This window comes from Eschrichtius robustus, chromosome 9, assembly GCF_028021215.1.
Source record: "Eschrichtius robustus isolate mEscRob2 chromosome 9, mEscRob2.pri, whole genome shotgun sequence".
Lineage (NCBI taxonomy): Eukaryota > Metazoa > Chordata > Mammalia > Artiodactyla > Eschrichtiidae > Eschrichtius > Eschrichtius robustus.
The window spans coordinates 117,868,516-117,890,101 of record NC_090832.1 but is presented as its reverse complement, the minus strand read 5'-3'; the positions used below and the strand labels follow the sequence as shown (position 1 = coordinate 117,890,101).

At 40.9% G+C, this 21,586-nt stretch overlaps 1 protein-coding gene and 1 non-coding gene across 3 annotated transcripts in view; one reads left to right on the top strand and one right to left on the bottom strand.

Annotated features, from left to right (window-relative positions):
- SLC17A5 (solute carrier family 17 member 5) overlaps positions 1–21,189 on the top strand; it is a 48,424-nt gene extending 27,235 nt beyond the window's left edge. Inside the window, exons 8-11 of one of the 2 annotated variants that reach the window (XM_068551614.1) lie at positions 1,269–1,401; positions 3,328–3,475; positions 16,352–16,442; positions 19,889–21,189. In XM_068551614.1, the coding sequence (XP_068407715.1) occupies positions 1,269–1,401; positions 3,328–3,475; positions 16,352–16,442; positions 19,889–20,026 (510 nt within the window). In that variant the 3' untranslated portion in view covers positions 20,027–21,189. The remainder of the gene's footprint in view (positions 1–1,268; positions 1,402–3,327; positions 3,476–16,351; positions 16,443–19,888) is intronic. The other variant, XM_068551615.1, reaches the window with a different exon arrangement.
- Positions 7,278–7,350, bottom strand: TRNAA-UGC (transfer RNA alanine (anticodon UGC)). The gene has a single exon. It is a non-coding gene; the product is annotated as a tRNA-Ala (tRNA).
- Positions 21,190–21,586: the final 397 nt, after the last annotated feature.

Here is a 21,586-nt window from a genome sequence, read left to right as displayed (position 1 = left end):
AGGCTATAAAATACTTTTGTTTTTATCAAGAATTGGGCCATTTAGGCTTAGCACCTCAGGTCTGTGCTTAAGGAAAAATGAATAGAAGAAAGAAATTTTTTTTTTGAGTATATTTTCTTCATTTTACAGAATTTGTGATTTCCTAAAAAGCTGACTGTCAAGTCATTTCCTACAAAGCAAATAACACATTTCCATGATAAATTCTGCTTCACATCTCGTGGTGTTCTCATTTTGTTTAGGTGGTGATGTAAAGTGAAAGAAGAGAGGAAAAAATAGAGGTCTCTCTATCACCTCACCGCCTTTGTGCTCTGCTCAAAGCATGTGCGAGTGCCCCAGGCACTTTTTTTTTTTTTAACTGCATCTTGATTTTGCATACTTTAATTTCAGAACAAAATAAACCAAAAACACACAATACACAACATTCAAACCCCATGTCAAATGTGGAAAGGGATAGGACTTGAGGCCCTTGTATCCTGCCTTAGACAGAAGGACAAAAATAAAACCACTAGACGTCAGCAGAGGGAGCCAGGTGGGCCAGGGCCACTGGGGCTGCCGCTGGGGGAGCCATGGGGTCACTGTACGGAGGGAACAAAGTCTGCAGGTAGAAACTCCTCATCTACTTCTTCCATGCGAAAGGCAGCCTCTTCCCCTCGAGGTGGGGGATCTCATCAGGAACAGCAGCCCTGGGCTCCTGTGCTGTCACTTCATCCTCATCAGCGCCCATGCCCAGCTCGATCATGCAGTAGAGGCGGTTGGAGCAGGTCTGGGGATCCTCAGGCGAGAAGCCAGAAGAGAGCAGTACCGTTTCGAACAGCACCTAGACGGTGCTCACTTTAGAATAATTCATTAAGCTGTACATTTGACTTACGTGCTTTTCTCTGTCTGAATTTTATTTTATAATAAAAAACATTTTTAAAGTAAATAAATAAATGAAAACTGTCCCGTGGGGAAAATCCATAGGCTAACAGGAAGACGTCTTCTCTCACTGAAGCTACAGCCCAAGTCCCAAAATAACATTCAGGATTACCCTGAGCATGCTAGACTATGGGGAGCTCTGGTTCCCTCTGAGACAGGCTCTCTGGGACTGCGTTGAACTGAATCCCATAATCCTTATAAAAATCAAACTTATTTGCTATATTATATAAAGATTAACAGAAGATTGCTATGTATCTCCTTTGCTTTCATATGGTAGCGGATGTGTGTGTGTATATGTTGTTTTGGTTCTTCCTCCCTCCATAATTAATTCCGGATCTTCTTATTCCTTCCAGAATGGGTTTTTATCTGCAGTTCCTTATTTAGGCTGTTGGTTATGTATGATCCTGTCTGGTCAGGCCGCTGACAATTTAAGGGCAAAATGGAATTTTTCAACTCTATGTGTTCGAAGAGTTTTTAGCCTTATAGGTAGGTAAAAATGAATCAGGTTTTGTTTTGGTTTACAATTATTTACTGTGTTTACAAGGCAAGGCAAAGTAAAAATGATAATAGTAGTCATTTGTTCACATATTAAAACAATATATTTTAATGCGTGTAGTGCATGTCTATACAAGATGGTTCTTTTTGAATGATGCATTTTGAGGATTAAGATTTATAATATCCTATTATCTCTACCATACTCTTGTAACTATAAAAAATGGCATGCTTTGCTGAATATCTTCCCCAGAATTTTATTTATTTATTTATTTATTTTATTTATTTACATTTGGCTGTGTTGGGTCTTTGTTGCTGCGTGCGGGCTTTCTCTAGTTGCAGTAAGCGGGGGCTACTCTGTTGCCGTGCTCGGGCTTCTCATTGCGGTGGCTTCTCTTCTTGCGGAGCACGGGCTCTAGGTGCGTGGGCTTCAGTAGTTGTGGCACACGGGCTTATTAGTTGCTCCGCGGCACGTGGGATCTTCCCGGATCAGGGCTCGAACCCATGTCCCCTGCATTGGCAGGCGGATTCTCAACCACTGCGCCCCCAGGGAAGTCCATCTTCCCCAGAATTTTAAAAATCACTTTGTTTTCAACTCTAAGTTTGCAATGAAAATAAGATTTTTAAGTCTCCATCCCTTTTCTATTTTAAATTTCAATCAAAAATTATACTAACATCGTTATATCGAATGTCTCCATCCCTTTTCTATTTTAAATTTCAATCAAAAATGTATACTAACATCATTATATCAAATGAGGAGCTATAAATCAAAGCTGTAAATCAAAGGAACCTGAAATAATCATGTGTTTCAGAGTCTGATTTCAGAAAAGTGAATTTTAAAACTATGTAGGACAGGGACTTCCCTGGCAGTCCAGTGGCTTCCACTGCAGGAGGCACAGGTTTGATCCCTGGTCTGGGAACTAAGATCCCACATGCCATGTGGCGTGGCCAGGAAATAAATTTTTAAAAAAACAAAAAAACCAAAAACCCATGTAGGACAATTATTCGAGTAAGTAGAGACCCTCAAAGTCACTGATGACTGTACTTCAATAATTATATTGTAAAGGGACCCTATTCAATGTAATTCTGAAAACACCTTCTGAGCACCTACAGCTAGAATGTGCTGTCCAATCCCACTGCTTACTGACCTCGACTCGAGAAATTTTTCCACATCTACAAGTGAAATAAATCCCTTTAGATTTAATTCGATTTTTTCTTTTTTGACTTTCTGTGGACCTGCTCTATCTAGTACAGTAGCCACTAGCCATATGTGGCTGTTTAAATGTAATTGAAATTTAGAAATAAGTTCCTCGGTTGCAGTATACACAAATACAACATTTCCATCATCACAGAGAGTTGTTGGATGGCACTGCTATTGACACAGAGAGAAAACAATAGCCCACCCGTTAGGCCCCTTCCTGTATTACTTGTATTTTATGCTTAACTGCCTGTAATAAACTCCACGTATTGTTTTCAGTTGTCAAAACCTAGATGGACTGTTTTTCTAACTTTATCCAGCAAAGTTTCTTATTGAGTTTATCTTCTTTGGTTATGTGAACTTTGAATCCCATTCTGTATCAACTATTGCTTCTCTCTAGAACCATATTTTTCAGTCATTCTCTTGTTCTTTCCTTAAGCATTGTAGAACTTTTAACCGAGTCCTGGTCACACGTAGATTTAATAACATTGCATAGTGAGTTTTTTTTTTTTTACGTTTTATAATAGTTGCATTAATCCTATATGTTTTCCAGCAAATTTTTTTTTCATGAAACTGTAATTTAAACTGAGTCTTCTAGGCAGTATACTGTTTCTACAGTAGATGGCAGTAATATCAAATCTCAGATTTATACTCTATTAAAGGGCAAGCAAATATTAATGCTGGGGCTTCCTTTTTTTCTTTTTATGATTTTTTAACTCCAGGAATGATTGGACCTGCAGTATTCCTGGTAGCCGCCGGATTTATAGGCTGTGATTATTCTTTGGCTGTTGCGTTCCTAACCATATCAACAACACTGGGAGGCTTCTGCTCTTCTGGATTCAGCATCAACCATCTGGACATTGCTCCTTCGTGAGTACTGATATAAGATTCGTTCTGACTTTAAATTATTTTCTTTAAGTGTGGTAAAATATATATAACATAAAATGTGCCATTTTAACCAAGTGTCTAGTTCTGTGGCGTTAAGTACATCCATTCACATTATTATGCAACCATCACCATGATCCATTCCAGAACTTCTTTATCTTCCCACGCTGAAACCCTGGACCCATTAAACACTAACTCCCATTCCCCCTCCCTCATGCCCCAGCCCCTGGCAACTGCCATTCTACCACCTTCTGTCTCCATGCATTTGACTGCTCTAGGAATGACACCACACAGCTCATAAATGATAGAGCCAAAACTTCCCCCTAAAATCTTACTTTTAATCCCAGAATTCTTTCTACAGCTATTTCTCTGGAAATATTCTTTTTGGGCCTGTGCCAGTTGACGAGGTAGAGGAGGAGACTATGTAAATATTTTAACCCAGGGGATTTGATGCACTTAATTTTTTTTTTTAAATAATGAATATAAATTTATTTTTGGAGAAAAGACCAGTGGTCTCCTGCCACCTTTCCCCTACCCCCAGTTCCTCCCACCTAGACTACCACAGAATCTTCTGATTCCTGTTAATCCTTGTCTCCCATCCCTTCAATAAACACTTCTAAATAAGCTCCAACAAACTGACGCTCACAGAACTTGAGTGGACCTTTGAAATCATTCTAATCCAGTCTCTCGTTTTATATAAGAAGTCCAGGAAGGCTCCATTTAGCATCGGAGTCTTTGTATGCTGAACTCTGGGCGGAGTCCTGTCTGCCGCTGCATAATGCCTCCTACAGGGGCTCATTCTCAGCCCGTGGTCCATTGCCTTTTCCTCTCCATCCGTCTGAACCCTTTCCAGTTCACATCCCAGTTCTTCATTAAGCCTTTCCAGGCCATTGTGCTTTTTTCTCTTCCTTTTCTCAATTTATAATTTTATGCTGGATACCATACCTTAATTTGTAATTATTTCCAAATGTAACTCTTCTCTTTCTTACCTCCCCAATTTGCATGTAAGCTTCCTCAGACTGAGACATCCTATATATCCATATCACAGCTTCTGCAGAAGGAGAGGCACCCCCAGTCCATACTTGCTGAGTGGTTGATTTATCTGATCATACTAAGCAAATAGGAGCTTCAGTGCTACATACCCTTAACAGTGGGGAACCAAGGAAAGAAAACCAGCAACACTTGTGTATTGGGCCAAGAAACCACTTGAAACAAAAGGTAGCCTAAGCAAAAGCTCTAAGGCTATCATCTCTGAGAGTTCAGGGCCCAAGTCTGTCTTATTAACCCCAGCAGTACCAGCACCTGACCCTGTGCTGGGCCATGGTCAGTGCTCAGTCAATCAATTACATGAATGGAAGAATGAAAATAGACTTTCATATTCAGTACCATGTCAAAATTCTTTCTAAAAAACTATTTGTGTGTTGACCTTACTGTGTATCAGTCAACACTTTTCTTTAAAGCTCTTTCTTTTGAGAAATAAGGGAAGAATTTTGTGAACTTTACAAGCTAGAAAATGTTCGTTAAGTATACATATTGGTGAGTTAAGAACTGAAGGAGTTTTGGACTTCCGCGGCGGTCCAGTGTTTAAGACTCCCCGCTTGCAATGCAGGGGGCATGGGTTCAATCCCTGGTCAAGGTACTAAGATCCCATATGCCGTGCGGTGCAGCCAAAAAAAAAAAAAAAAGAAGAAGAAGAAGAACTGAAGGAGTTTAACGTAAGTTAAGAGAAGAAGAATAGCAAATTAACTTGAAAAGCAAATTAATTAATTTAAAAATAATAATTTAAAAATAAAAAGTAAATTAATTTAATTTACTTGGAAAGTAAATTAATCTCAAGAAAACTTTGTTAAACATAGTGAAAGTTTGAAAGATTGGATACAAACATAACTGAAATAATAAAGAGCCCATTGAAGTGGAAGGAGTAAAGGCGTAAGATGCCATTTCAGTGGGGACTAGGAAGAGCCCACTGCCCTAAACAAATCTCTGCTCGGGCTTGAGACTTGGACTTGAGATTTACAAAGTAGAGAAAAGGATTCAAGGAGTAGGAAGTAATTAAAGGACTGTTCCTTTATGCTACTGATTAGAAAAGGAATCTGGAAAGGATTTCTCTTGAAATAAGTTAAACAAATGACATTGTTTTTATAAACTATAAGTGCGTGGTTTATAGAATCATAGAAAGTTAGAACTAGGAAGGATTTAGAGTATTCTTGTCTCTTACTATGCACATGTGGTCCATGTGCAAAATGCAGATTCTCAGGCATCTCCCCAGACTTACTGAACTAGAATCTGCATCTTTAGATCCTCAGGGATCTAAGGGATCCTTTAGATCCCTTGTACCTTTGAGCGTGAGACCCTGGTCTGGTCCAGTCCTCTCATGCATACAACAGGTGTTTATAGAGTATCTGCTATACCTTCAGTCCTCCACATGGTGCTACAGAAAATAAAACCCAGCTCCTGCTCGCAAGGAGATTAGTCTAGTTCAGGAAAGAAACATAAAAAATAAACAACTGTAATATATTGTGATGATAATTAATTCTTTCAAAAAGTAATTATCAAATGCCTACCAGGTACCAGCCACAACAGCACAACTGTGGCCTGTGGAGCTCTTAGTCTAGGGTGGTGGACATGAAAGAAATAAAAAACAACCTTTTGAAGAGAAAGTTGAGAGCATATAGTAGGGAGATATAATGCAGATCAGGGAACAAGGGAAGGTCTCTCTGAGGAAGTGATATTTAAGCTAAAGCCTGAAGAATGAGTAAGAAGTTAGGCAAAAAGGAAGTAGTATTCCTGACAGAGGAATTTACATGACAGGAAGAAGAAATTGGTGTGTGTCTTAGTCTGCTTGGACTGCCAGAACAAAATACCGTAGACTGGGTACCTTAATCAACAGAAATTTTCTCACAGTTCTAGAGGCTAGAATTCCAAGATCAAGGTGCCAACACAGTTGGTTTCTGGTGAGGAGTCTTCCTGGTTTGCTGAAGAGCTGACCCCTTACTGTGTGCTCACACGGCCTTTCTTCAGGTATGCGTGCACGGGTGTGTGCAGAGAGGGAGAGAGCTCTAGTGTCTCTTACTCTTCTTATAAGAGCACCAGCCCTGTCAGATTAGGGTCCCACCCTTATGATCTCATTTAACCTTTTTCACCTCCTAAAGACCCTGTCTCCAAATGCAATCACACTGAGAGTTAGGGCTTCAACATACGAATTTTGGAAGTACACAAACTTTCAGTCCATAACAGTGTATTTCACTTAACTGAGAGAAGGTCATTTGTGGCTGAGATGCAGGGAAGAAAGCCACTGGGGAGTAAGCAGGAGCCTATAGTAAGCGTTTTATATTGTATCCAAAGCAAGTAAGAAGTGGCATTCTCTGTATTTTAAGGTCACTCTGTGAGGACGAATACAAGTAGAGGAAGCCAGTTAGGAGGCTATTGCAGTAATCCATACAGGAGGTGATGACGGCCTGGAATGGGGATAGGAGGTGTAAAGAAGTAGATAGACTTGAGATCTTTGTGATTACAATAGAATGGGACTTGACAGTAGACTAGACCTGAAGAGTGAGGAAGATACCAAGGATGATGATTTCCATGTATTTTGCATGGGCAGATAGTTGTGCCACTTACCGAAACTGGGATGTCTGGAGGAAGAAGAGTCTTGGGGTAAGATAAAAATTTCACATGTTAAATTTTTTTTTTTAATATTTATTTATTTAGCTGCACTGGGTCTTAGTTGCAGCACATGGGATCTTCGCTGCAGCGTGCGGGATCTTTAGTTGAGGCATGCGGGATCTAGTTCCCCGACCGGGGATCGAACCCGGGCCCCCTGCATTGCAAGCGCAGAGTCTTAACCACTGGACCACCAGGGAAGTCCCTTCAATTTTAGATATTTGTGAAAAACGTTTAGAAAATAGTAGTTGTAGGCAGTTTGACATTTGGATCTGGAACTCAGAAAATCAAGTCTGACCAGAAATGAAAATTAGGGAATAGTAGTCCACTTTTTCAGAGTTTTTAAAGACAAGGATTGCCGGGTGAGAGAGAGTAGAATGACAAGATGAGTGACCCCCAGGACTGGATCTTGACAAACATGTAGAGACCAGAAAGAAGGGAAATAACCAGAAAAGGAGACCAAAAAGGAGCAACCAGGGAGACAGAAGGAAAATCAAGAATGTGGTGTCAAGGAAGCCAAGGCTATCCAGTCTTCAATTCAAGAATGAGAGCTGAACGAGAGATAAAGATGTAGGAGTGGCCAACATGAGTAGTAGATGAAACCGTGGGATTGGATAAAATTACTCAGTAAACTGTGACGAGAACCTTGGGAATCCACTAAGAGAAAGAAGAGCCTGATGCAAAGATAACTGAGAAGAGGGCTTCCCTGGTGGCGCAGTGGTTAAGAATCCGCCTGCCAATGCAGGGGACACAGGTTCGAGCCCTGGTCTGGGAAGATCCCACATGCCGTGGAGCAACTAAGCCCTCGCGCCACAACTACTGAGCCTGCGATCTAGAGCCCGTGAGCCACAACTACTGAGCCGCGTGCCTCAACTACTGAAGCCCGTGTACCTACAGCCTGTGCTCCGCAACAAGAGAAGCCACCGCAATGAGAAGCCCGTGCGCCGCAACTGGAGGAAGCCCGCGTGCAGCAACGAAGACCCAATGCAGCCAAAAATTTAAAAATTAATTAATTTTTTTTAAAAAAGATTCTGGTTCAAAAGATAAAATGCATATACAAAGCTTTAAAAATAAATAAAATAAAATAACTCCACAAGTTCTTCAATGCTCCTCCCTTCAAAAGGTGGAGCCTATGTCCCCTCCCTTTGCGTGTGGGCTGGGTTTAGTGACCTGTTTCTAAGGAGTAGAATCCGGCAGAAGTGATGGTGTCTGAGTGGGTCCTAGAAGGCAGTGTAGCACCCTGCTTGCTCTTTCTCTCTCAGGTGACTCACACTGGGGGCGCCAACTGCCGCATGGTGAGGACACTCAGCACCCAGTACAAGGCCCAGTGGGGAGGAACGAGGCCTCCAGCCAGCAGCCACATGAGTAGGATCAGAAGCTGGTCCTCCAGCCCCAGGCAAACCTTCAGATGACCGCGGCCCCGGCCAACAGCATCACTGAAACCTCCTGAGAGATTCGGAGCCAGAATCACCCAGCTAAGCCCCTCCTACATTCCTGACCCACAGAAACTGTGAGATGACAGATATTTGTTATCTGAAGCTGCTGCCTTTTGAGGTAATTTATTATGTGGCAGTAAATAACTGATTAAAAAATCTTAACTGTTAGTTTTTGATTTTCTCTGTGACATGGGAGTCAGGTTCACTGCTGAGACTAAGAAAAAAATAGAGTAAAAGACTTGAGAATGATAAAAGTTCGAAAGAGCTCCTGAGAAAAATAGTCACTAAGAACTCCTAGAAGGGATTTGGGGCATTGATGAGGGTCAGCTGAAGTTGGAGAGGAATCGTGTGCTCTCACTAGTTTACGAGGTGGTTTTTTCTTTAAGCGCTGTTCAGCAGCCCAAGTGTAGGACTGAAAATGTGCTGTTGAATTGATCCAGGCTTGAGATTTTAACAAGCTGAGTCAAAGGGATCTGGGAATTGGGAGTTTTGGCACAGAAGAGGCCCAGGCTGTGTTACCTCTCAGACACTTTTAGTTGAGGGAATGGAAATCCTAATTCAAGCTGGCTAAACATCATAATCTGTTAGTGTGAAGTCCAGAGACGGTAGGCTTCAATCAGGAATTGATATCCAGCTGTCCACTGATCTTACCCAAGACTCGTTTCTTTTCCACCCTCTACTCTGCCTTTCATACCAGTTTTATCCTAAGGCTGGATCTGCTTATAAAATCATGCAGTGAAATGATTGCCAGTAACAACGAGGATTGCATGCTTCTTCATTCACATCAAGCAAGAAAGAAAATAATCTTTTCCTCTTTCCATCATGGAAATACAGGCTTCATTTGGAACCAGACTGAGTCACATATCCACCCCCTGAACCAACCCCCGTGGCCAAGGGAATGCCATTAGACTTCCGCACAATCAGCACACCCGCCCCTAAAGTTAGAGGTGAAGGAGTCAGTGCCCCTAAGCCTCATGGGAATGGATGCTGAGGGAGCCACTGGTGACGTCCACACAACACGTGAAGATATGAACACAAAGAAAAGAACTCATTTGGAAGATGAAGAAACTCAGGCACAGAGGAGCTGTGTGACTTGCAAAGTCACAGTTAGCAAATGGCAAACCAAAGGCTTGAATCCAGGTCTCCCAGCTCTGTGGTCCAGGGATCTTTCTGCTACATCAAGGTGCCTCTCAATGACTTATTTAAAAGATCTTAAGAATTGGTCATTGAAGAGGCACTAGCAGTTATTTTGAAAACTCAGGAAAAAGAACTCATTGCCGAGAACAGATACGTACTTTGGTTGCCTCAGTTAATGTGATTTTATTATAAAACTAAGTAAATAAATACGGGAAATAGAAACGATAAGGAACGTAAAAGTGGCCGAGCAGCCACCCAGCCAGAAGGAGGGTGGTAAGCTACCCACTCCATTTCTTGAAGCTGCAATAGTCTGGGACTGATCAGGTGTCTGAAGTCTGTCAGAGCTCTGGAATCTGGCAGGGGCCCCACTATGCTCTCTGAAACTGGCAGTGAAGGAAAACTGGATCATTAAATAGAAATCGGAGCTATTGTCAAAAGAAGATGAAAGTGCATGCTACAGAAGGAAAAAACAAATATCCATGGTACCTACCTTATAAAATTGTTTTGAGGATTAAATCGAGCACAGAGAGAGAGAGAGAGAGAGAGAACACTTAGCTGATAATGCAATAAATGCATTTGCATACAATGCGATAAACTTCATTATTATTTTCTGGCAAACTCTGAGTCAGGTACCATGATCAGGGTCACAAATCAATCCAAGCAAAATACTAAAGGGATGATTGGTGAGCTCTTGGAAAAGAAAATACTGATCACTAAGGAGCCACACCATTGGGTCACTAAGCCCCAAAATAGCAAATTTCTCAGCATCATTTTCGACCATGTCTACACAATATATTTGGTATATCAGGATTTCAACAAGGTCTCCCATGATGTCCTTTTAGACAGGATGGAGAGACATGAACTGGATGTACAATTAGGTGGATTTGTAATCACTGAACTTCAGTGTCATAGCATGCTGATTAATGGACCTAGTCATTAAGCAAGCACTGTGCCAAACACCGTAGCAGATGTTGAAGACATAAACGTGAAACCCTGCTTGCACCTGGGTAAGCTTCTGCTGGCTTGGAGGGTGATACGGTGTTGTCCTGAAGCATTTACTGGACAGCCTGCAGGCAGTATCCTGGAACTGGGCTTCAAGCATCAGCTGGGTGGTTGAACTCTCGGTCTTAAAGGCCCTGGTCCAGCCCTGACATTTTATGAATCCTGTAAGTCAAAAAAAAAAAAAAAAAAAATTTATCTAGATATGGTATGAAGCTAAACAGTTTATTTGTTTGTTTATTTATTTGTTTGTTTATTTTGCTGTTAAAATGACAGTAATTTTATTAAAGTTCCATACTGTACAAATCAGTAAAACAGACTAGAAATAAAATAATACTTGGAATTCAAAATAATATAAGAATAACATAGTTATTCCATTTAAACCACAAAATAAACCTTGTATGGCTGAAATAAAGGATCTGATTTTTATTTGACTTAAGAGGTTACACTAGCTGTGACACATGACTTCACATCAGTCTCACTGCAAATCATCTGGCTTTTATAACCTCGAATTTTCTCACACATATTAAATCATATAGAAGAAAACCTTTATGAAACAAAGACATTCTACCAATATCACATCTTAATATAGTATTCATTATAAATGTTTCAGGCGCACACTTTGTTTTAGAAAAATAAGCCAAAAACCAATGAGCGATCACAGAAAACAGTAGCGCTTCTCAACATCAAAGGCATATTTCAGGAATGCAGTGGGCACGTGGTTGCCTTTAAGCTTAGAACAGAAAGTAATACGGTGAAAGAAAGTTTGGGAAGATACTAACAGGCTACAGTTCCTAGGCCTCATTAGAGTTCAAATCTCAAGCTAAACGGCTGAAAATGCGTGGAAATTTGGCAAGCCCAGCAGTTTCCATGTCTGGACATGCCACGTGGGCCCTTGTCCTATTACTTTGACAACTGCCGAGACTTCACACGTTTTCATCCCCTCCCTGTACTTCCTCTGCCCCCACGCATCTCTTACAGCCAAACTCGGGCACGACTTCCTCTAAGAAGCTTTTCCTGAGGCATCCCCTCCGGTCCCCTCAAATGTCCCCCGCCCACACACAGGGTTGATTAAGGCCCCGCCTCTATGCTTCTATAAAACCTGGCATGAGTCTCTAACATAGTTTGATTATTCAGGCTACTAGGTTTTATTACATTATTGGCCCATAGTCTTTCTCATTAAGTAAACTGTGAGCTCCTTGAGAACAAGAACTGTGTTTAATTCATTGTTGGACACCACTCTTCCATAGTGGTTGACACAAATGACATACCTAAGAACTGTTTGTTAAATGAATGAGTGGATGGGTGGATGGCAACAGTAACTGGTATTTACTTTTAAAATGGTTTGAACCATTGGCTCTCCTTCGTGCATTATAATTATAATTGGTTGGAAACTGTGATGAGAATTGGCTGCATCCAAGCGAGGCACTGGGGTGAGGGATGTATTTCTCGCACATTTGAGGAGTATCTTCATAATCAACAATTTGGTTTGGTTCATTCTTTTCCTCCCTTACTCTGAGAATAGTAGATAAATTGTGGGAAAATAAAACATCATTTTTAAAAATCTATTCAACAGATATTTACTGAGCATCTACTGTCCAAAGTGGTATGTGTCCTAGGCAGACCCAAATTCTATCCTCAAGGAGACTATAGTTTTTTTGTCGTTTTTTTTTTATTGGAATATAGTTGACTTACAATGTTGTGTTAGTTTCATGTGAATCGGTTATACATATACATATATTCACTCTTTTTTATTTTTTTTATATTTATTTATTTATTTGGTTGCACCGGGTCTTAGTTGCAGCAGGCAGGCTCCTTAGTTGCGGCAGGCGGGCTCCTTAGTTGTGGCATATGAGCTCTTAGTTGTGGCATGCATGTGGGCTCTAGTTCCCTGACCAGGGATCAAACCCGGGCCCTCCTGCATTGGGAGCGTGGAGTCTTATCCACTGTGCCCCCAGGGAAGTCCCTATCCACTCTTTTTTAGATTCTTTTCCCATATAGGCCATTACTGAGTATTGAGTAGAGTTCCCTGGCTATACATCAGGTTCTTATTAGTTATCTATTTATATATAGTAGTGTGTATATGTCAATCCCAATCTCCCAATTTATCCCTCCTTCCCCCATACCCCCTGGTAACCATAAGTTTTTCTACATCTGTGACTCTATTTCTGTTTTGTAAGTAGTTCATTTGTACCATTTTTTTTAGATTCCACATATAAGCAATATATGATATTTGTCTTTCTGTGTCTGACTTACTTCACTCAGTATGACAATCTCTAGGTCCATCCATGTTGCTGCAAATTGCATTATTTCATTCTATTTCATGGCTGATTAACATTTCATTGTGTATATATACCACATCTTCTTTATCCATTCCTCTGTTGATGGACATTTTATATATCTATAATGCTGCCTTATTGAAAACACAGTCACCACTGAATTCAATCTGTAGGAAAGATCAGTTTTCTCTTGCTTAGTTTTTCACCACAAGCCCCAGCATTATAGATATAACATCCCAATATTACGTACAGATTTGGAATCAGGCAAATTGGGTAACATTTTATAGTCTTTCTTTCTTATCCATAGAATGAAGATAATAATCCCTACCTCTTGGGGTTCATTTTACTATTAAAGTGGGATAAGATATATCAAATACTTAGAGCCCTGCCTGACATAAGGTTTTTCAATAGGCAGTCAGTATTCCTATTAGCATATAAATATATGTCTACATGGTATTTTCTAAGTCTTCTCTTCTGTAGACTAAAATAGATATTTTCTATGGATAATTTTGTTGCCCAGATTCAAGGGATTGGGATAGATTTTTAACCGTTAATCCCACAGAATTCTAGGACTCCAATAGCACAGAATCCAGACTGAGTCCATACAACATGTTCTTTTTTCCAGGCTCTCATCAATCTTTCATGGCCTTTCCTGGCCAAGTGTAATATAAATACTTGAATGAGCTTCTTGGTGCTGACATTTAGAATTTCACAGCATTCATCTGCACTTAATATCTGTCACTGAAAAGGCCTGGCAACATTGCAGTCGGTTCCTCCTACTGCCAAGGTGTTAATGGTTTAAAAAAAAAAAAAAAAAAGGACAGGTTCTGCCAAGCTTGGTTAATTTAAGATCCACTCCCTAAAGGGCATAAGCCAAAAAGATCTGTGCCACGTCGTTTTGTTATTGTGCCCTGTATACACGAGTTTTCAACATAAAAATTTGTGACGTTTCTAGATAACTGAATTAGGTTCAGCAGGATGTTTTATTTAGGCACTGTGTCAATCAACTCAGCATGCCATACAAAATACCATGTGGCTGAGTAGCTTAAAAAACAGAAATTGATTTTCTCACAGTTCTGGAGGCTGGAAGTCCGTGGTCAGGGTGCCAGCAGGGTTAGGTTCTGGTGAGGGCTCTCTTCCTGGTTTGCAGACGGTCACCTTTTCACTGCGTCCTCACGCGTGGCCTTTCCTCCATATATGCTCACAGAGACAGAGAGCGCGATCTCTCTTTCTTCCTCTTCTTGTCAGGCCACCAATCCTATTAGGTTGGGACCCTACCTTTATGACCTCATTTAACCTTAATTAACGCCTAAAAGCCCTATCTCCAAATGCAGTCACATTGGAGGTATAGATTGGGGGAGGACACAATTCAGTCCATTGCAGGCACTTTTCCATGTCTAAAATGGGGAGAGGAATTTCAGATAAGTAGTCTGCAACCAAGGTATTGAGGATCCTAAACCCTAACAGAAACAGTATTATCCCACAATAAGACTATATGGTCTAATAAACATCAAGTTTCTTTAATTTTGACCACAATTTTATAATACTGATTATCTCATTAAACAATTAAAAGCTCTAATTGGACTTTGAATATACCTAGGTGACTTTTATGAAAAATAAGTTAATAAATGCCATTTACTTGCTTAACTAATTTTTTTTTTAATAAATTTATTTATTTATTTTTGGCTGCCTTGGGTCCCCGTTGCTGCATGCGCGCTTTCTCTAGTTGTGGCGAGCGGGGGCTACTCTTCATTGCGGTGCGTGGGCTTCTCATTGCAGTGGCTTCTCTTGTTGTGGAACACGGGCTGTAGGCGCACGGGCTTCAGTAGTTGTGGCTCGAGGGCTCTAGAGCGCAGGCTCAGTAGTTGTGGTGCACGGGCTTAGTTGCTCTGAGGCATGTGGGATCTTCCCGGACCAGGGCTCGAACCCGTGTCCCCTGCATTGGCAGGCGGATTCCCAACCACTGCGCCACCAGGGAAGTCCCTGCTTAACTAGTTTTTAACTCCACCGCCACCATTAAGTTTTCTTGCTAAAAATATCAAACCTAAATCTAATGAACCCTTAAGGATCTCGAGTCTAGATACTACCAGTGTGCAGGAAATACAGGGGACATAACTCTGTGTCAAATGATGCCTCAGTCTACAAACTCCAGAACGTAGGGCCATCTACAGGACAAAATCCCAGGTTCTTCAGTTGACACACACAGCTATCGATACATAAACAACAACTTAAAATAATGTTCAGCAACCCTAGCATGTAATCCGAAATGTTGCATACTGTACGACCCTTTGGAGCCAAAGCACCGAAGGGGTGCTGGTCTCCGTGGGACAAGCTCCAGCAGTCCTTGCAGTGCAGCCTCACAGGACCACGCGTGGGCCTGAACAGCTGCGGGTCACACGCATTTGCGTGGTCAGCATGTATTGAACGAGCATAGATGTTGCACTGGCTGCTGGAAATAATAAAGGGGAGTAAAACATGAGTTTTCAGAGAGACCATGGAGTCAGAATTAGCGAACTTGAATCAGAGAACGAGTACCTCTTAAAACACACAGTACTAGCTTTGAGGGCAGTAAAGATTCTGAAAAGACAGAGTTCAAAATGCATTTTTGTCATACACCTACAATATATATAAACCCAACCTGTCTATTTCTGGGACAGTGTGCAAGGATTTAGCGACAAGAAGATACGTAATAAGTTGAACAGGTAAGTTGTGAAATTGTGTGTTCAGTATGATCTCATTTCTATAATATATATACAGAAAAAAATAATTAGGATATTTACCAAAATGTTAATGTTGATTATCTCTATATAGAAGGATTATAAGTAATTTTACTTTCTTTGTAATATTTTTTTTTAATTTTTAACAATGACATAAATTTTGTAATCAGGAAATAAATTCTCTTTTTAACTTAAAAAATTTTAAGGCACATGAAGCTTCCTATCTAGATACAGCCTTGTATGAAAATCATATCTCAGCACTTTTCTGTTTCACTGTAAAAGGGATCATTTCAATGGCTCTGTTTCTCTATGTGATGTTAGAACTATTGAAATGCAGGTTTTTAACTCCCCAAATATTTAGTCCTATTTCAGTAAGACGTCTCATTTAGACATAAAATTTCACAAGAATACAGCCTGGGAATGGTCTAGCTATCTATGGACAGAAGCTATTTAAATGTGTGATGCAGGGAATTCCCTGGCGGTCCAGTGGTTAGGATTCCACACTTGCACTCGCAGGTGGCACGGGTTCGATGCCTGGTTGGCGAACTAAGATCCCACAAGCTGCGCGGTGCCCCCCGCCCCCCAAAAAAATGTGTAACACAATAATAAACCCCTATGAAAATGTTTCTGCAGGTATGCTGGTATCCTCCTGGGCATCACAAATACATTTGCCACTATACCTGGAATGATCGGGCCCATCATTGCTAGAAGTCTGACCCCTGAGGTAAGTAGATAATTTGCCTATAAACTGAAAAGCTCTAAACAGTTCATTTGAAGCTGCACATCTGTGTCAAAGTTGAGTATATTTTAATTAAGGGTAAAATTCTGAATGTCTGTTCTTATGCAATTATTTACAGCAACAAAAAGCTAAATACCGTAATAGGTAGGAAAGTATATTTTCAAAGAGCACTGTTTGAATTTTAGGCAGAACAATAGAACTAAGTTAAATGAAGATCTTGTAACTGAAACCACACAAGTACTTAAAAGCTGTGATATTATACCAGATAAATAACTTGTATCTTTGGTTTGAACAAATAAAAATTGGCAATGTAGAATTATTCCAGAAATGGAACCACGAAAGTGTCAGGAAATCAGGTGAGAATGAATAGGAACAGTTGAAATAATCAAGAACGTTTAGAAGAGCAGAATACTTAGGAAGACGTATAGGTGTCTTCACACATTTGAAAGATGGTGACTTATTCTCAGTAGTGCCACAAAGCCAGATGGAGAGAAGGTACGAGGAGACAACAGGCAAGCTTTCTGTTTAAAGCTGTTATGTGTGGAATGGGCTGCCGTTTGAGTTAGTGAGCCCTGAAACGGTCAAACATGTATTCAACTGGCATTTCTTGAGTGCTTATTACTGTGACAGATACTAAGGATTCAAAGGCAAAATTATAAGATCCTACATTTGAGAAATTCATTATTTGGAGATTATGTGTAATGAAAGTACAGTGTGACAAAAACTGCAGAAAAAATGTATACTCTTGCTGTGGACACAGAGGAGGGGACAACCAGTTTGTGGGGAAGGAGCCTGGAGGAGTGAGCCAGGGTGTGGGAAGGGCTGGCATCCGGCCTGTGTCAGGGCACTGAGGCCCCAGAAGCACGGCGGGCCCGGGGTTGGTGTGGCCTGAAGCAGAGACACTGAGTTATACTGTGTAAGAAATCAAATTCAGCGACCTCAAAGGCCCTTTCCAACTCCAGTTTTCTACTGCTTAAGAAAATCTAAAGGACTAGTGAAATGTATTCTTCAAGAGGCTGACTTAAACCTCTAAAAGAGACTTAATTTTCTCTGTTTTGTCTCTGTGATGAAATTAACACTGTCTAATCCTTAGAATTTCAGTATATGCCTACAAGTTGTCTTATTACCGAATACTCTGACTTCAGACACAGGGGTGTTCACTGCAGGTGGTACTCTACCATTTCTAATTCCTTACTCAAGTGAATCAGTGCCTCCTTGTTACCATTTTCTCTCACTTAACAGAAAGGAATGTTGGGACCGCTCAGTATGTCACATCACAGATGTTTACCCTTACCTTCATGGAGCATAGTGGCAACACAAGAACCTAAGTCAGCACACTACCATGAGTAATTTCATTCATTATCACCAGTCCTGGCACTTCTGCTGGGAAGATATGGACTCCTGAATTCAAGTCTTGAATGTTTGTAAAGTGGGAACTGAACTGGATTTCAGATCTATTGTTAGAGCATTTGTTTAATGTTATTTAAAAAGGCCATTATTTTTAAAAAGGAAAAACACATTTACCTGCACAATTGTAATTGCTTACAATTAAAGTTTACTGCACTTTATAATTTATAATTTATTTATTATAAATAAATAATGAAATAGGGAGTCCCTGGCAGTCCAGTGGTTAGGATTTGGCACTTTCACTGCCATGGCTCAGATTCAGTCCCTGGTCGAGGAACTGAGATCCCACAAGCTTCGCAGTGTGGCCAAATAATAATAATAATGAAATAAAGGTCAAAGTGTGTCTGAGGTTCAATTCTGTTACAGACAAAACAGCATTCTCTAAAAACTGGTGGAGTTTTTGTTAAAAAAACAAACTAGGGGGCTTCCCTGGTGGCTCAGTGGTTAGGAATCCGCCTGCCAATGCAGGGGACACGGGTTCGAGCCCTGGTCTGGGAAGATCCCACATGCCGTGGAGCAACTAGGCCCGTGAGCCACAACTACTGAGCCGTGCCCCGCAACAAGAGAGGCCGCGATAGTGAGAGGCCCGCGCACCGCGATGAGGAGTGGCCCCCACTCGCCACAACTAGAGAAAGCCCTAGCACAGAAACGAAGACCCAACACAGCAAAAAATAAAATATAAAAATAAATTAATTAATTTAAAAGAAAACAAAACAAAACTAGGCGCTTTGTGCGATTTCTGGTACAGTTGACTGATTTTAAGTCACCCGTTGCCTCCAGATAACACTGAGGTATTATTTTATCCTGCAGATCACACAGCAGCTTTTTCTTAGAATCCTAAGAAGCTGTCTTAAACCTGTCTCTCAGGTATATGATGTAATTAGTAATTACTGACCGACTTCTACTCTAGGATGGTAACACGTTGTTAGCAAGCATATCTAAATAGTCCCTAAAATTTAAGATGATTTCTAAGATTTTTTTTTTCACCAAAATGCATTCATCTCAGATAAGTATAACTAACCGTGGAGTGCTCCTTTCTTTCTCCGTGTTTTTCCTTTTTTCCTAAATAAATGACTTCATGCCAACTTGCTGGTGCCTTTCCTTTTCCTTCCTCACTGCCAATTCAGCTGCTTGGTTTTTTCTTTTCTAACTGCTGCAAATGAAGCACTCTGGTTACATTGAAATTGTGAAAATCCAAAAACAAAGGTTGTTAAAGATAGTCACACGACCCAGAGATGTAGATAACTACTGGATATTTTTATACCACTGGATTACACACTGTGTCTTGTTGATCTCTTACTGACAAATCCCATCCGTGTCCTGTGTTGTGTGCCATTCAAGAGCCCTGCAGGATCTTTCAGGCCAGGCCTCGAACTTGAACTTCAACGTCCATCTTAACTCATCCTTACTTGATCTGCCCCTGACACCCGCTACCTGAGAACTTGGGAGATGATGTGCAGGCATAATACTAATACTTTCCTAGTAACACACGAGTTGAGGACATGCCGATGTTTTATTTTTAGTAAACTTTTTTATCGAAGTGTAACATGCATTTTTTAAATGCACAAATCCTCAGTATACAAGCTGGACAAATTTTCACAAAGTTAATACATCTGTGTGACCAGTGCCCACCCAGTCAAGAAACGGAACGTCACCTCCTTCACAAAGCCTCCAGGTAGCCCTTCCTTCCTCTTTCACCCCCACCAAGAGGAACCACTATCCTTTTTAACACCGTAGATTATTTTTGTCTGATGACGGTCTTTATATCAGTGGAATCGTTCAGTGTGCACCCTTTGTTTGTGAGGCGTATCGATGTTGTTGGGGGTCATTCGTTGTCATTGCTCTAAGTATTCCATTGAACACATATGCCACCATCTCACTGTTGATGGACATTTGGGTTGTTTCCAGTTTTTATGAATAATGCTACTGCCGTATAAAAACAATCTTGTGACGCCACCTTTTTTGAAAGCGGACTACAAACAAAATCCTTTTCCATTTGCATCGTTTTCTTTCTTTCTCTGCAGAACACTATTGGAGAATGGCAAACTGTTTTCTGCATTGCCGCTACTATCAACGTATTTGGTGCCATTTTCTTCACACTGTTCGCCAAAGGTGAAGTACAAAACTGGGCTGTTAGGGATCACCGTGGACACAGAAACTGAAGGAACCAATAAATAATCCTGTCTCAGTGTATTTTTGTTTATCATGTAACTTAACAGTGCCTTTGGTATTTTAATGTGTAAGCAATCTATATACAAGAAAAAAATTGTACTCTATTAAATTTTTAAGGCTTGTAATCATGAAATGTCACTAGTTGCCAGATTCGTGAAATTAGCTGTTTTTAATGATCAATAACACATTTGCTGGAACTTACAATTCAGGGTCACATACCTGGCTGCAAGTCAGGCAATCTGAAATAGGGGAGTTCTATTTATTTTTAAGACCACACTGAAAGGGATGAGCAGAAATGGACCCCCTCTATACCTTTGCTTAAGCTGGATAATAATTCTCAGGTCTTGGTAAACACCTTTTTTTTGTACCCTTTCCTCAAAAGATGATTTGTCAGTCATCAACATTCCCTGACACTTAGATCTCAAACTTCAGCGTCTCCACGGAGCCGCCAGCCACTGTATCACTCTGCCTGGCAGTTTCACTGAGAGAAGCATGCCCAGGCAGCTGCCAGGCATTCCCTCTCTGGCTTGACCAGGGTCAGCGCCAAGGCTTTGGATGGTGTCATTCCCCCGGGGCTGTTAACGGGTGGATGAAGCCCTGAGCCGGCAGGGACATTGCGGTCTGCAGCCATGGCTTCCGTGCCCCTCTCCCTTCCCTTCCCAGCACGCTGGAATACTGACTGGCATGTAACCTGCAAAAGAAAGCATGATGCCCAGTTTAGCCACAAGTAACATCATCCCACCTTCACGTGGATCAGAGTATAAATTTTCAAGCCCTGCATTCTATGAGCTCCACCAGGATAATTAAATTTAAAAAAAAGCACCCTCACGTGTTTTCTCTCTCTCTTAACGCGTGTCTGGTCGCAGCTCAAGGTTAGGGTGACTCTTAACTTCCGCAGCACCTACAACCAGTGGGGTGACCATCTTTACTGCTGGTTTCTGAAAGCTCATTTTGCCGATTTTTCCTGGGCCATCTTCCAGTGGTTTTTGAGCGTGCTCTGAGGGCATTTATGTGGTTTAGAACTTGATTTATGTTTTGTTGTGTATGTTTAACACTACCTGTAACATCTTAACTAAAGCTATTTAATGTAATATGATGTGTATACATTTCTGTAAATTTCTTTTTAAATCTGTAAATAACTTTTAAGTTGCTATGGTGATTTTTCTTTTATAAATTATCAAAATAAACCTTTTTGGACTGATTTTTTTTTTTTGGATCTGACAGTTCCGTGATACCTTCTAGTAGCCACAGTGGCTATTTTACATCTTTTCTGCCATCTTCCTCAACCACTGATCTACCTCTACCCACATCTCTGCCACCATTCAGCCAGGATACATAGGTCCTCTAAGTGATGCAGCATCAGAAACCTCTACTGCCATCAGCCTGCCCTTCCTGACTCTGAAAAGGGTCCACTCTTCCTGCTAAAGCAGATGCCGCCATCACTGATTATATCCTCTCACCTCCTCCAGACCTTGCTTCAGTAATTCCTCTTCCTCAGTCTCTACCTCGCTTCTTGTTCTTTCCCTTCTGTCTCAAAGACACACAAGCCT